At 33.6% G+C, this 15033-nt stretch overlaps 2 protein-coding genes across 7 annotated transcripts; both read right to left on the bottom strand.

Annotated features, from left to right (window-relative positions):
• Positions 1-3290: 3290 nt before the first annotated feature.
• LOC114939606 (uncharacterized) lies at positions 3291-8606 on the bottom strand. Of its 3 annotated transcripts, none has more exons than XM_029313968.2 (6): positions 8485-8606; positions 5279-5700; positions 4750-5183; positions 4142-4457; positions 3909-4014; positions 3291-3815 (listed from the first exon to the last, which is right to left on the bottom strand). In XM_029313968.2, exons 2-6 carry the CDS (start codon positions 5676-5678, stop codon positions 3524-3526), a joined length of 1548 nt encoding a protein of 515 aa, XP_029169801.1. In that variant the 5' UTR covers positions 5679-5700; positions 8485-8606; the 3' UTR covers positions 3291-3523. The 3 variants fall into 3 exon arrangements, with proteins under 3 accessions (XP_029169801.1, XP_029169802.1, XP_029169803.1); XM_029313969.2 differs by lacking the exon at positions 8485-8606 and adding an exon at positions 8286-8478; XM_029313970.2 differs by lacking the exon at positions 8485-8606 and having other exon boundaries at positions 4142-4445.
• Positions 8607-9435: 829 nt separating this feature from the next.
• Positions 9436-13832, bottom strand: LOC114939604 (zinc finger FYVE domain-containing protein 1). Of its 4 annotated transcripts, none has more exons than XR_003821275.2 (8): positions 13285-13831; positions 12657-13123; positions 12309-12575; positions 11822-12194; positions 11465-11723; positions 10919-11369; positions 10544-10825; positions 9436-10441 (listed from the first exon to the last, which is right to left on the bottom strand). XR_003821275.2 is itself a non-coding variant. In XM_029313965.2 (8 exons), the coding sequence occupies exons 2-7, from the start codon at positions 13120-13122 to the stop codon at positions 10611-10613; spliced, it is 2031 nt and encodes a 676-aa protein (XP_029169798.1). In that variant the 5' UTR covers position 13123; positions 13285-13832; the 3' UTR covers positions 9436-10441; positions 10570-10610. The 4 variants fall into 4 exon arrangements, 3 of the variants coding, with proteins under 3 accessions (XP_029169798.1, XP_029169797.1, XP_029169795.1); XM_029313965.2 differs by having other exon boundaries at positions 10570-10825; positions 13285-13832; XM_029313964.2 differs by having other exon boundaries at positions 9436-10825; positions 13295-13832.
• Between the last annotated feature and the right edge of the window lie 1201 nt (positions 13833-15033).

The following is a 15033-nucleotide window of genomic DNA, read 5'->3' as shown; positions in this document are numbered from 1 at the left end:
AAAATCGTAGTTGATCCTTCCAATATACACTATAACAGGTAATAACAATAAAATAAAATTTTATAAAAGCAACAAAAAATAGATTGCTTACGCGACTGTATAAAGTTTTACATTTACAATATTGAGCAGAATAGTCTCGATACAGCGATATAAAAGCATGTGCATATCGAATAGAATAATTTGAAGCCAGGAGTAGATTAAGTTTTAGAAGCAAAATTTCCCTTTTTTCCAATTTTAAAAAATATTTTTTTAAAATAAATTTTTCAATGTTATTATATTTATGTTAAGCACACGTGGCATTCTTTCTTGCACCTTTCGATCAAATTTTTCTAGTGTGTAGCTGATCAACTACAATCACATTAATTATTTCATGTAGCGCATCCTGTCAAAGTTCAAGTTTATGCGTGTTTTTCTTTTTCTCCTGGAAAAGTATCTCTCGTTCACAAGATGGAGATTTTTTTCACCCTTAACAGAGATATATTTTTACAGGAGAAAATTGTACTGCTGAATGTCTTATTAATTTATGGTTTAAATTATACTATTATTTTCTGATAGTATTTTCTACCGAATACTATTTAGTATTCTACGTATGAAACATGCAATCGTGCAAACGAGACTAACATATTCTACGATATCGACGATTAAGGATTCTATCGGAGGATCATCATAAGTAATTCCGCATGTGTGTTTCGAGGCGACAAAAATAAAACGCATCTACGAAAGAGGAAAAAAAAGAGGAATTTCTAGGACACGCTTCATCATCGTGCGCATCGTGATATGTAGAAATCGATCAGGTTGCGCTACAACACAACACTGTGGGTGTGTGTGTTCTCCATTTCAAATTACTAATATTTATACTTTATAGTGATATTTTTAAGCTAATAAATTGCGTACCAGCGAATTATTAGGAAGAGCCTTTATCACGCGGGCAGCGCCCTGTAAAAATATATATTCTCTCTATATAGGACTACATATTAATGTATACAAGACCAGTTTACCTAATTACTTTCTCTCCCTCTCTCTCTCTCTCTCTCGCTCGCATTTTCTTTGTAACACGATTACATATATATCTTACAATTACATGGTTTTATATATATATATATATATATATATATATATATATATATATATATATATAAAACCTCTCTCTTTCTTGCTCTCTCTCTCTCTCTCTCTCTCCCTTCTTACAGTGTTACAATTTTTATAAAAATAGGTTGTGTCTCTGCTATTTTTCTCGTCTTCATCCCTCGATCAATATTATTATTATCAATCATATATTCATTCACTATACATATATAATATATATATATATATATATATTCAATCTCTAACTTAATATCAAAACTGGTCTGTGAATACATTAGAAGGTCTACATATGTACAACAATGTCCAAAAATCATCATGAAAGCCACAAAGAGAGTAGAAAAAGATGTAAAATAATAAAATTTCCTTCTCGTTTTCAAAATCACGTTCAAAACGCGTATTTCAATATTTTTTTCTGATTTTTTCTTTCCTTTTTTCTACTTTTCGTTTTTTTGATAATGCGTCTGTATGTGTGTGTTTGTGTGTGTGTGTGTGTGAGACACATATGTCGTACATGTGCAAAGGTGCACAAAATGATTGACATGTCGAATTCTCCCAATTTTTCTCGCCTGAAAAAACGTTATGACAGAAAAACTGAACCACGTAAAAAAAGTGTATGCTTCTTAAATTAGCAAGCAACAATGTTTGAACTACAAAGATACAATAAATTTTGCGATAAGAGATATAATTATGACAGAAACTCTGGCAATACGGAATCGGAGGAGTGAATAATTCATGCAAAAGAAAAATTAACGAGTAGCCTATTCAATTTTTTTCAATGTATAATATTTTACCTTTTTATTTCAATTGTATTTTACTAACATTTTAAAAGATTTCCGAATATAAAGGCGCTTTGTTTCGAGCGGACAAAAGTTTCAAAGAACGCACACTTTTAACACTTAAAGTTGTTTTAAATACCCGAGTACTTGTTCGTTAACAGAAAAGTTAAAACTGAAGATGCTAGTGAAAGGACAATGAATGAAAATTATCAAGGGCAAACTTAGAAGTCCTATTAGTTTTACTTAGAAATCATAAAGTATCGAGAATAAAAAAAGAGGCATACATTTTTCCGTCATTCAGTTTTTCACATATTTACGTCATTTCTATGAGCAAATTCAGGAGTACCTTGTACATACAGAACTCCTCTATTTCCAACTAGTTAAAATTTTCGATCAATTGAATCTATATTCGCCCTCTCGGGCTATTTTTTTTAACCATACATAAATACGGAAAATAAAAATGACTAGTGAAAATTATGAACATAGATTTGTACGCGATTACATGCACATTTTATTCTAAACGCGTGCTATAGAATAAACGAGTGAAGATCAAAGAATAAATCAAGAATAAGAAAGCTAAATTTGAGATGTCAAAAATAGAGGAGTTTCAGAATTTGTATATGCATGAATGAGTATGTGTCGGTTTTGTTAATAATGCGTGCGATGTGTACACATCTGCATATACATGCACATATATATACACTTTAAATATATATATATACATACACATATACATAGAAATGTATATATGCGTTATAATTTTTTTAAATATATTATCAATTTCTTCTATCTCTCTTAAATACGTTTGTCGCAAAAATAACCAGACTAATTTCGTTTTTATTTTAAACGAAATATACTAACACCGGGGTATTCGTTACTTTCGTATTTTATCATGTCACAATTAAAAAAAATCAGTCTCGTTATTCTCGCGACGGACTTGACGTAGATGTGCTAATTTTACGCGCCTCTATACATATCTACAAAAAAGAAAAACTGATATAGGACTCTATCATTAATTAAACTCTCTATGACTTAATATGTATAATCGTCTCGCAACAGTTTTAAAATGTAATTACCGTTACTTATTCTCTCTCTCCCTCTCTCTCTCTCTCCAGTATGTAGTAATAATTTCTTTCATTGATATTCCACGAGCTATTAAATCGTGTATCATGCTTTAACAGTGTGTTTAAAAAGTATCTCTTTAACGCTACATCTCTATTATTGCTTGTTGTTTAGTGTTACCGAATGTATTTTGGCATATAGCATGTTGTAAACCCTGAGCAACCACACCAATCATTTCAAAATGCATTCAACAACCTTCTCCTCTCCATTCTAGCATAAACTAGAAATTATGGAAGAATTTACAATTGCGCAGTTTTTTTTGTATATTACGCGATGAGAAAATCGGCTCGGTCACACAAGAAGAGATTTTTCATCAAAATTATTGCCACGTTTTTTTTTTTTTTTAGAAATGTGGCGTGTAAATGAAGAATTTACAGACAATACTATAAAACGAAAAAGCGTTCCCTTTGTCTACTAAGACGAAGATAGAATTGATTTTCAAATGTTTTCCACTTGTCGCGCGCACAAATGGAAATGGAAAGCTCTCTCGACGATGCTACATACATACATTTTACGAAATGTAACAAAATTTGTTGACGTTAACCCCTAATCTGCTTTAGATATCGATTGCCCTCTCCCCATTCTCGCCATCTTTTGCGCCTCTTCTCAGAAGTGTTTGAGTAATCGTGGCTCGTGGCGGAGCGTCTTTTTGGTTTTGAATTACCTTCTGCTTTTGGCGGCGGATTAATATCTTGCGTTACCGGGTGATGTGCTCTACTGTGATTTAGCGCTGTACTAACACCGGCCAAATTCAAAAGAGCGTCCGCACCCTCCGCAATTTTTCTCTGTTCGTCAAAATCTACATTCAGTTCTTCTTCGCTCGAATGTTTGCTGTGCGGGAAATAAAGAGAAAACGATAGAGAATTCATTTATTTACGTAAATTTTAACATCGATCACACGCGCAAAATTAATGTATCTTTTACCTTCCCAATTTTATCGAGGTAATACAACTATAAGTATGGTCCTCGCTGGAACTCCTGGTGATCACAGGCACCAATTTTTCGGATTCCGGTAATTTTCGTTTACGATCTGCATTAAAATTATTGATTATTACATTAACGCATATATATAACATATAGAGGAGATATAAATATCTCTGCATCTGTACCACATCTTTTTGTCTAACTGATGAATGCAATAATAATATATTTAATACCTTTATTGTGATTTAAAATGATGGGTCCGTGTTTGAAGGAAAGCATAGCAGCTGCCGCTGCATCAACATCGCTATCTATCTCTGTTTCCGCGCTATCGCTGATATTGCTGGACGCCAGTCTTTTGGATAAATATGGAAAGAGAACCGGATCCGGGAGACGTGTATTTGCGCACTTTCTAGGTGGTTTTTCCGACGAGGACAGATTTTGAGTCGTAGGTGATGGGAGAGGAGCGCGAGATAACGCTTGTATCAGATTCGGGCGATATTGTGCATCCACCATCCATAACGATCCTTTGCCTAAATTCTGAATAAAAGACTACGATAAGCGTACAATACAATATCTCTTTCCTTTTTTAAAGAGATCACGGAAAAAAAATTAATCACCATAACTAAATTTTAGCTGTCCCTATATAACAAATTTTAATTATGCAACTAATATCTTTTAACTCTATATAGTTAACAGAATTTTATAGCTAAAAACATTAGCTATCATAACTAGAATTTAAGCATAACTAAATTTCATGCGTAATATAAGGACAGCTAAAATTTAGTTATGGTAGCTAATTTTTTTTTCGTGATATACAATTATACCAAAGTATAAACTTTACCGGCGCCTTTTCCACTTTCCGAAAGCACTTGTTAAGGCTGAGATTATGTCTGACGGAATTCTTCCATCCGGTGGGAGCGTTCCTAAAATATGGAAAGTGATCCAGAATCCACGCGTAAACTTCCTTGACGGGTAGCGCCTTTACAGGACTATCCTCGATGGCCATAAATATAAGGCAGGAAAATGAATACGGCGGTTTACTATTTCTGTGTAAATGAGGATCATACGGTATATGGGTAGGATGCTTGTTGCGATTGGACATTGGCAAATTATTGTTGCTCAAAGAAATCTTCGTTTGATTACTTGGCGAAGTATTGCAGTGACTTTTCGCTGATTCCTGAAATACTTGCATCGATTTTTGACAATTCTTCGTAGAATGCTGATAGTTTTGTCCACTTCCGTTCAACGTTACGGTATTGGCTTTTCCATTAGTCTCTATTATAAAACATAGTAAAAAGAGGGATACAATTAATAAAGGAAAAAGAAAAGAAGAAAAAATTGTAAGAAGATACAATACAATGTATTTTTACCTGGACAGAAACTATCATCTAAGCTTGATATAGAATTTGTGTTTTCGGAAAAATCTGCCATATCGTCGCAGATATTATTATTTAGCATATTTTCGTGCTTCATATCTTTGGATGGGTTTGAAATGTCTAAACCCTTAAGTAAATTCTGTTGATGCAGCCAACTGAGAGATGTCAATTCATCATCCGACTGACTATTTTTTTCGATGTTTTTTTCAGTTTTTTCACATCTAGAAATTTCGCTCTGACATTTGTTTGTGGAATTTGTGTCAGCCAGCACGCTGGCGTTTTCCTTCTCCTTGTCATTCATTGTATAAGCTGTTTTTCCAAAATTATAATCCTGAGTAGAGTTCAGTTCTATATCAGTTTCAATACCTGATGCATCTGGCCTATCTGGTGGCATGTTGTATAGAGTCTTTTGGTCACTGCAAACATATTCATCTTTTTATTTTTTCTACTTCTGAATATCTGCTAAATATCTTATAAAAAATGACATAAAAAAAGTATTATAATCATCTAATTTGTTAATTATAATCGTTTTCTGATTGTGTGTCTTATGTATGAGACATGAATTAAATGTCATATTTTTTGTCATGAATTATAAATCAAATTATAAATTCTAATTTTGAAATGTAGAATACTAATTTAAATTTCCATTTACTGTATATATATTTATATCATGTATTAATTATATGTAAAATATTTTTAAGATAAAATTTTTAAGATAAAATGCAAGAGAAACAGAAAAATGATCTGTCAATTGCAATTTGAATTTTTTAAATAAAATAAAAATAGAATGCGTGTGTATAAATAACGATTATTAGGAACAAATTATGTGGTTCAAATTAGGAAAAATTTTATTGTAAACAATTCCCATTTAAATTAATCAGACTTTAAAGTAAATCAGACCTTGATTAAAATCATTTATATTTATTCTTTTTTTACGTTTCTAAACTTTTATAATATTAAGAAAATTTGCTGTTAAAAGAAATTTATTAATATCTGTCTATTTAAAAAAACCTTGTAGTTTTTAACTATATCACTTATTTATAAAAAATAAGCTCTCTTTTTCTCTCTCTTGTAGTCTGCTTTAAGGTTGTATTAATAGTTCCAAAAATTGACTAAAAATATTAATATTTTTGAATAAAAATAAACATACAAATAAAACAGTTACATAATAATACATTTCTATAGTTTATTTAATTTGAAAAAATGAATATTTTGATAGCAAAAATATATACACACAACTCCAAATTCCAGTAAACTTTAATTATTACAACAAAAAAAAAATAATCTATGAATCGTAATACTTTTATAATAAATCTTGATTACTTGAAGTGTTTTCACAAAAAATAAAAATTAATCATTCTTTTTCCGTTTTGCTATACGCAATAATTTTGTATTCTCTTACTTCTTACTGAAATAACTTTTGCTCCACTTATCATTGTAAATAAAATTGTCAACTTTAAGAAAAATGCAATATAGAACAATCTCCAATTTTGTTTTTCATTCCCGCCACCTGACACATAAATCTTAAAGACATGCAGAACTTTAAGGAATAATGATTCATAAATCGCCAATCATTCTCGCAACATGGATGAGCGCGTGAGAGACGACGAGAGGAGACAGATAAAGACAGAGAGAGAGGGAGAAAGAGAGAGCGCGTTACAATATATCGTGTTACGGTGTTAAAAAAAATCCTCGCGAAAACGACAAGAAATAAGGGTCCGGCCGCTTTTCTATTTTCGGAGCACGGCGCGCGAGAAACGCAAAGAAGAAAGAAGGGGAAGAAAGAGAGAGAGATAGGATATTACGAAGCGTGGCAGACACGCGCTGGTGTAGAAATTGAAATCTCCGCGCATGTTTGTCGCGCTCGCGTAGCACCTCGATGCCAATGGCGATTGTTTATCCGCCGATATACATACATATACATGCGCACGTAAGCGACAAAATGGCGGCTGGACTATCACGCGGGGAACGAGCATCTCGGAGATTTCGAATTTTTTGATTTTCTCGTCCGAGGAATTTTTTTCATCTCTCTCGCGGGAGAGAAACGTCAACTCCGAACGGCGCGGAATTTCTTTTATTCGGAATTTTATTTTCGCGCCATCGGCGCCAGGAATTTCGGCCAATGGCGTCTGTCACGAAGGATTTTCTCGGGCCTCGAGAATCGCGAGATTAAGAATAAATCGGTAGATGAAATCCATCTCGAAATCCCTTCTGTCAATGAAGGAATTTTTCGTGTATCCGGGGGATTTAATCGCGCGTTTTTGACACGTTGCACTGGGACAATTTTTTGATAGCAGCTGCTGGGCGTTTTAAACATTCTTTCTCGAGATTTTCGCGCACAAAAAATTCTCTGTATTTTGTTCTCGGACGGAGACACGTGTTTGACATTTAAAATTGCCTCGGATACAGCCCGGATTCGTTGACAGAAGGGATTAAATTGAAAATGTATATCGCGAACACACACTTGCTCCGATTTCTCTCTCCACCTTCCTCGGGGAAAACTCGAGACCGGTATAATTTTAGTACGGTTCGCAATTATTCCCGACGATTCCCGGGACGCGTGGCTGGAATTTTGGCTCTTCCCCGGGACGACGATCTCGGGAAAAATAATGAAAATTTCGGCGAGAAATCCTCGGAAATCGTCGACGTTGAGCAAGCGTGGCGACCCGCATTACTTGTTGAATTCAAATATGGAACTGATAATGATTACGAAATACTTGGCGAGGGACAAACACGCGAAAATGGCCACGGCATCACGCTCGCGTCGTCGTCGTCGTCGTCGTCATCGTCGTCAACATGCGTAAAAGAAACACGACGTGGACACGCGCTACGCAGGAGAGAAAATTACATAAGATTAAAGAGGAAATTCCGGAGGAGAATGAATTTTTGCTCTCTCCGGGAGCGAGGAAATAATAACGAAGAAATCGTCGCGAACTCCTCGGAGAAATTCCTAGCGAGAAATTTGCATTCGCTGGGCGAAACCCGTCCGACGAGCTCTCACCGTCACGTCGTCGTCGTCGGTGTCGGCTAAACGCGACATTTCGCGTCACCGCTTTTCTCGCCGCCTGCTGATGCCTCGCTCGCTCGATCTCGGCAAATGCGACTCGACACACTCGCTCTCCGACTCCGCCTCTCCTTATTTACGTTCTAACGCGAACGATCGGTACGCGCGGCGATCTCGGCAGAAACTGAACACTCACGTATCTCCACGGACGGACGGTGGTCTCCGTTAGTTTTCTAAAGACGGGCATCGCAGGGCACACTCTACACAACATCCAGCTGATTGAGACGCCATGTTCTCTGACGTCATCACGTGCTGCTCATCTCGACGAGTCGGCAAATATCACGCGTATTTGCGATTCGAGATATCGCGAGTTCACGTGTCGCCCGCGAATACACGAACGTGGCACCACGTTGCGCCGCATGGGAAACGAATTTTCGCTCGTAAATCATCAACAGCGTTTTATATCCTTGGATTCATTATTATATTCGAGACTTTTGGATATACAATATTTTATCAAAATATGTTATACACCAAATTTTTGAATTTTTCAGCAGAAAATTATTCTTAGATATAAAATAGTCGAAACAAAAATTTAGATATACCTATTTAATTAATTAATCCAATGACAATTATTATTATAATTGATCTCCTTTTATATGTATATATATAAATATTTAATAAAAATATAATAGATTACAAAAAAATTTTGAATTTTTAATTAAAAAATTATTCTTACAGATATAAAATAGTTGAAACAAAAATTTAGATATATTTAATTGATCCAATGACAATTATTATTATAATTGATCTCCTTTTATATGTATATATATAAATATTTAATAAAAATATAATATATTACAAAAAGATTTTTAATTTTTAATTAAACAATTATTCTTTCAGATATAAAAGTAAAAAAAAATTAGATATATTCAATAAATTAATCCAGTGACAATTAATATTACAATCAATTTCCTGCAAAAATACATATTTTCAAACATATTGGCGTGATATAAATTTAAAAAAATATATAAATAAAAGCATAAGTACAAAGAATTACATATTTAGTATCTTGATTTCATCTTTTTAGAATTCTAAAAAATTAATTTATTTTTCTAATAAAAATAGTTGAAAAAAGATTAAGTAGCGATTTATTTTGAAAACTCAAGCTTTATTTTTAGCTACTTATTACTTATTGTATTGTACAGAATAAAATAAAATTAACAATTTTCATGTTTGAAAGATTCACATAATCCACGTGTAACACGCATTCCCGCAATCCTAATAAATACAAGTCTTCAAATGCTTTATCGATATTTAACAATTTGTCACAGCCACAAGATTTACACTTCTCATAGACAATATCTTAAAGATTTTCTCTTCTTAAAAAAAACAAAAGATCAGAAAATATTGTACATATGTACAATCATTAATATATATTACAATCATATACATATTCATATATATGATCATTAATATATATTAATAGATATTAATATATATATATTAATATATATTAATATATATTCGTATGCGCTTCACATGTGTGTATACAATTTTTTTCATCTTAACATACAAATTTTTAGTAATACATGTGCTCAGAAAACATTTTCATAAATATAATGTTAATCTATGTTTCTCTTTCGTAGATGTATAAAATTGTATTGAAAAAACGTAGTGTACATCTGCAATAAGAGTTGAGGGGGGGGGGAGTTATTTTTAAAATACAATAACAATTATCATCATGGCACAATCATACATTCTGTACAGTTACATATGTTGAAAGTTATATGATTCTCATGATCATGTTTTAAAGACAAATACTAAATTAAAGCAAGGTTTTCAACTTTTCTCTTAAGATTTTCCTCTTGTTGAAAAAAATCTAATACCAATCTCAAATCATATTTTTAAAATGTTTATATATGTTAATTAATATACATATATTAAAATATATAAATAATAAAAAATTATTCAGAAAATTTTTTTATATTTAATATTAATACTAAAAAAATAATTTGTATATTACGTTGAATAAAAATACTAAATGTTTGAAATTAAAATGCTGAAAAAATGTTCATGTTTTAAAAAATTAAAATTTTTATCGTACGTTAAAAATTCTGTCCACAAATGTATGGCTGATCTTCAAGCAAGTAAATCTAAAAAATATATTCTATCACAATTAAATCAATACATAGCTTTTGTATATCTTACAAAAACGATTGTGTGTAAGAGATAAGCATTTATTTCATTTTGCAAACCTCTAGGATTCCTCTGAGATCTATACCTTAGGATCCTATCATCTGAGAATACTACTTTCAGTCAATTTCAAACGCAGGCATTGCAAACTCTAACGGGGTTTTCCCAGCCTCTATGAGGCACTGGTTTACGATGTTGCGAACATTCTTGACAAACCCCGCGTCCGCAAGCTCTGCAGTGATGTAAAGGAAGCGTATCGGAAAATTTTCGCTCGCATACGCAACAGCAGACAACCTCCGAATCAGGTGTCCAATAAGACGGTCGAACGGAATCTTTTATGAACGCTATGTAAATGGAAAAATTTTAATCAGTTAATTCCACGGAATGAGAATAATTATACAAAAATATATCTGATAAAACAAGATGTTTTTACTTACATTTAGAGTAACTCAAGACACTTCCGACGGCGTTGAACGTCGACACCACGTGTTCCGTCACTTTTCGCACGCCGACGTCTTCGATAGTTTCGAGGGAATCGTCGCTGGAACAATTAGTTTCCTTTTCAAAGCACGAGTCGCAGACTCGAACAGGCGTGTACCAATTTCTGTGGGGCACGCATTTCGTTTTTGACGAACACTGCGCGCAGAAACCCTCTCCGCAATCGCGACAATGGTGCTTGTCATCTGTCGGGTTGAACAGGACTTTGCACTGATAGCAATGTTTTATCTCGCTGTTGGATCGCCAATAAGTCGGTGCCACTTGATCCGCGGCCCAGGCTTTTAACGCTTTCGTAGGCTGCAGAGAGACGTTCGCCACCGCTTCAGTGATGTACGAAACGCTATCGATAACCCGTTGCGCCGTATTTTGAGATGCTATAGAACGATTTGGCTGAAAGAGAATATATAAGAGATTAATTTGCAAAGTCACAAAAAAATAATAAATGCCAAAAATATAAAGATCCTCTCTCTCTTCTCGATATTTACCGTATTCCATACATGTGTGATCTTCTTGCGTATAGCAACATCTTCTGGATTATTGCCATACCAGTATTGTCTGCTTCTGTATATTTCTCCGCAATGTGGACAATTTATAATGTAGCCTGACCAAGCATTTTTCGCAAAGCTATACCAGCTATATTGATCTTCCTCTTGATACTGTCTAGTCACTTCGATTTCATTTCCATTTCTATAACATCTTTTGCATATGTATATCGAGTTTTCATACTGACACTGGAATTTACACCTATTGTTGCAATAAATATCAAAATTAATAGGAGTTAAAAAATCAATATGCAATAATTACACAGCAAAGTATAAAATTGGTATCTGAAAAATACCAACCTAACATTACTACTGTGTGATTTTCCTTCACGAAGATGTCCCATACTATTGTTACATCCACTATCACAACTCAGACACTTAATAGGACATGTGAAGTACTGATGTGGGAATAGAGTGTTGGACAAATTTTCTGTCTCGTTGGAGAATTGATCGTTCAAACTCTTAAGCGTGTTATACACTAGGTGCGGTTTTCTGGCTGAACGGACTGTCGTATTATTCAATTCTGTTTCGATCGCGGATCGCAGTTGTTCGTAATCCGTTACATCATTTACCACTTGCAAACCAACATATTTGATAGAGTTAAAGGCATCGATTTCAAGGCTCATTTGTGCAAATCTAGCTCTCAAGATGTCTTCCGCACTTTCCGATCCATCTACAAATAAATGGAAATATATTATATTATAAATGGGGGTGATGCAACTTACATTTGCAATGAAATTCTCAGTTTGTGAAATTACTGTAATTTTGAGAGAGTAGCAATATGTACTGTTGGTCAAAGGTATGGTGTGCCTAGTTTCGTGCAGCACTATAATATTCGGTCCAAGTGTGCTCAACGAGTTGGAGACTCCTTCTTGCTGCCCTATCGCTTGTAAAGCAGCTTTGAAATAATGACTGTAAGCACGAGATGCAGCACCCAGAAATGTAAATAAGTCTCTATTCAGTCTTTCTGAGTAGATTTCATAAATTACAATGTCAGATACTGCAAGTACTTTGAGTAACATCCTTGTATGCTTGGTTTCACAATTTGTAACACCTAAATATGAACAATATTACTTGTTAAATTCAGTGCAGAAGATTAATTTTATATTTGAATGATAACATAGATATATCATACCTTGTAAACCTTCTGTATCCAAGCAAATGATATTCAGAATTGGATCAAACGCAGCCCAAACTCCTAAGGTGCAACAATCTTGTTCATTTGACGTTCGAAAAATCTCCTCACCCTTGAAAAATACTTGATTCATAGTATGACTCTTCCCATCGCCTGTATTTCCAAATATCGAAACCACTTTTACTTTAGTGTCCTCTTTAACACAATTTAATTTTTTCAGAAACTCTTCAGCATCGGAGACTTGCAGATTCTCCTGTCCATCCAATAACAAGAAACTCTTGTCGCTTGTATTGTTGTGACATTTCATACAAGAGTCCATCAGGGCGTTCTTCTCCATTATATATAACTTGGGATTAAATTCCGACAACTTGTCAAAATCATCCAAACTGCTGTCTAGACTTTTCATTATAGCAGGAGCTGTCGGTTCTGTCTGAAGAGGTTGCCAAGGTTGCCACAATGTGTTCATGCTGCGAATGAATTATTCATTGAAAATAAATACCTTGAACACCTTGGTTTCTTTAAACGGTAACATTTTCACGAGAAACAAATTAAGTTAATACCAAAATAGCAAAATAAACTCGACCGCAACTGCGACGTAAATACAATGTGTTCTTTCTCTCTCTCTTACCCTTTCTCACCTGTACGTCCTATGTCCTATATAGACTCGATGACAATTCAGCGAGCTCCGAGCATCGTCATCTGGAACGATCGGCAGGTGAATCAATAAGGTGCGACCTAAAACTCGCCAAGGATTCGCGGTGAATTGACGGAAATTTCGAATCGTGACTCAGGAAAATCGACGCGCGCCCATCACATCGCCATTATAGGATTGCATATCCAAGTCGCCGGATTTGGATCCGACCGACATCATCCAGTCACATCCGATTAATTGACTAGCCGTGACACGATGACACGCGTCGACGGTCAATTTTGAAACTTGGAAAAATCACTCCCGAAATATATATCATCGAGCGCGATCGTCGCATTTAAAGCGCAATAAGCGCTTAATAACCGGAAAAATTAATGCCCGTGCGCGCGAACAACAATAACATATATACATCCGGCTATACAGGGTGTGCTAGAAAATCGCGCGAATTTGAATATTTTCGCGAGACGAGAAAAATATATATATATGTGTCATCCATAAATAAATTCTAAATCTAAAGCGTGCATTCTCATCTCGTCGAGTAAACATATTCGATTAGATGATGCACATATATATATATATATATATACATATATATATATATATTGAATTTCGCAATATTTAAATATTTTTTGTCAAAATATAATAATCAATTTTAATTTGCAGACTTAAAAATAATTTTAATTTTCGTAAAGAAGAAATTTATTATTAAATTTATAGAACAAAGTACGAGATGTTTTTCTTGATATCGAAAGATATCAGAAATTCATGATGCAATATGAATATCTTATCTAAAGTGCACAATAATGCATAACAGTTATAAATGTATGTGTATATATGTAAAAGATAAGAGGAGAGGGAGAATTTAATGACACATAAATTGGTATACACATATATATATATATATATATATATATATATATACATATGCGTGTATTATTGGAAATAAATGACTTAAATTTTTAGAAAAGAATAATACGTTCCGTAGGCGTTGTAACATCGTCCTTCTTGACCACGTTTTTTTGAAAAAGTTATTGAAGATGACACAAGACAAGACCAACAATATAAATTGAACGTATTAATTTCTCGCATATTAACGATGAAACTTTTCGAGATTTGATTAAAATCAAAGATCATATCGAGGCGAACATTTGTTGGATTGAAACAACGCTTTAATTGCTTATAAATTCTCGACTCTTATTGAAGAACTAACATTAATTTTCGATATTATGTGGAATTTTTGTATGATTTTGTATTTTTTAATAATTACTGTAATATGAGGAAGACCGCGTGCGGTTGAAACGTTTATTTTATAATGATTGTAATTTTCGCTTAAGTTTGAGTACAGAATGTTTGTAGCTTTCACATAATGTTTTATGTTTAGTTTATACATGGAATAAATTTTATTTGACAGAACAACTCTAATATATAATTGCTCGATATAATTAAGTTGGCCTTTTTATCTATCACTAGTTGTATTTACAATATACGAGCGAAACTTTGTATCAATTGATTTTTACATATATAAAGATAGATATGAAAGATAGAAGCAGCAGATGATATTTGTAAACGTGTTTATAATTATTCAGCACTCTCTAATTTCAAATGACATCGATATATATCGCTTTTAGTCGATATCGATACATACATATATCGATTGTAGTCGATATCGATATATATATCGATTGTAGTCGATATCGATATATATATCGATTGTAGTCGATATCGATA

This window comes from Nylanderia fulva, unplaced genomic scaffold, assembly GCF_048542155.1.
Source record: "Nylanderia fulva isolate GAGA-0341 unplaced genomic scaffold, ASM4854215v1 Scaffold1, whole genome shotgun sequence".
Lineage (NCBI taxonomy): Eukaryota > Metazoa > Arthropoda > Insecta > Hymenoptera > Formicidae > Nylanderia > Nylanderia fulva.
The sequence above is the reverse complement of the archived record's forward strand: the minus strand, read 5'-3'. Positions and strand labels throughout refer to the sequence as shown.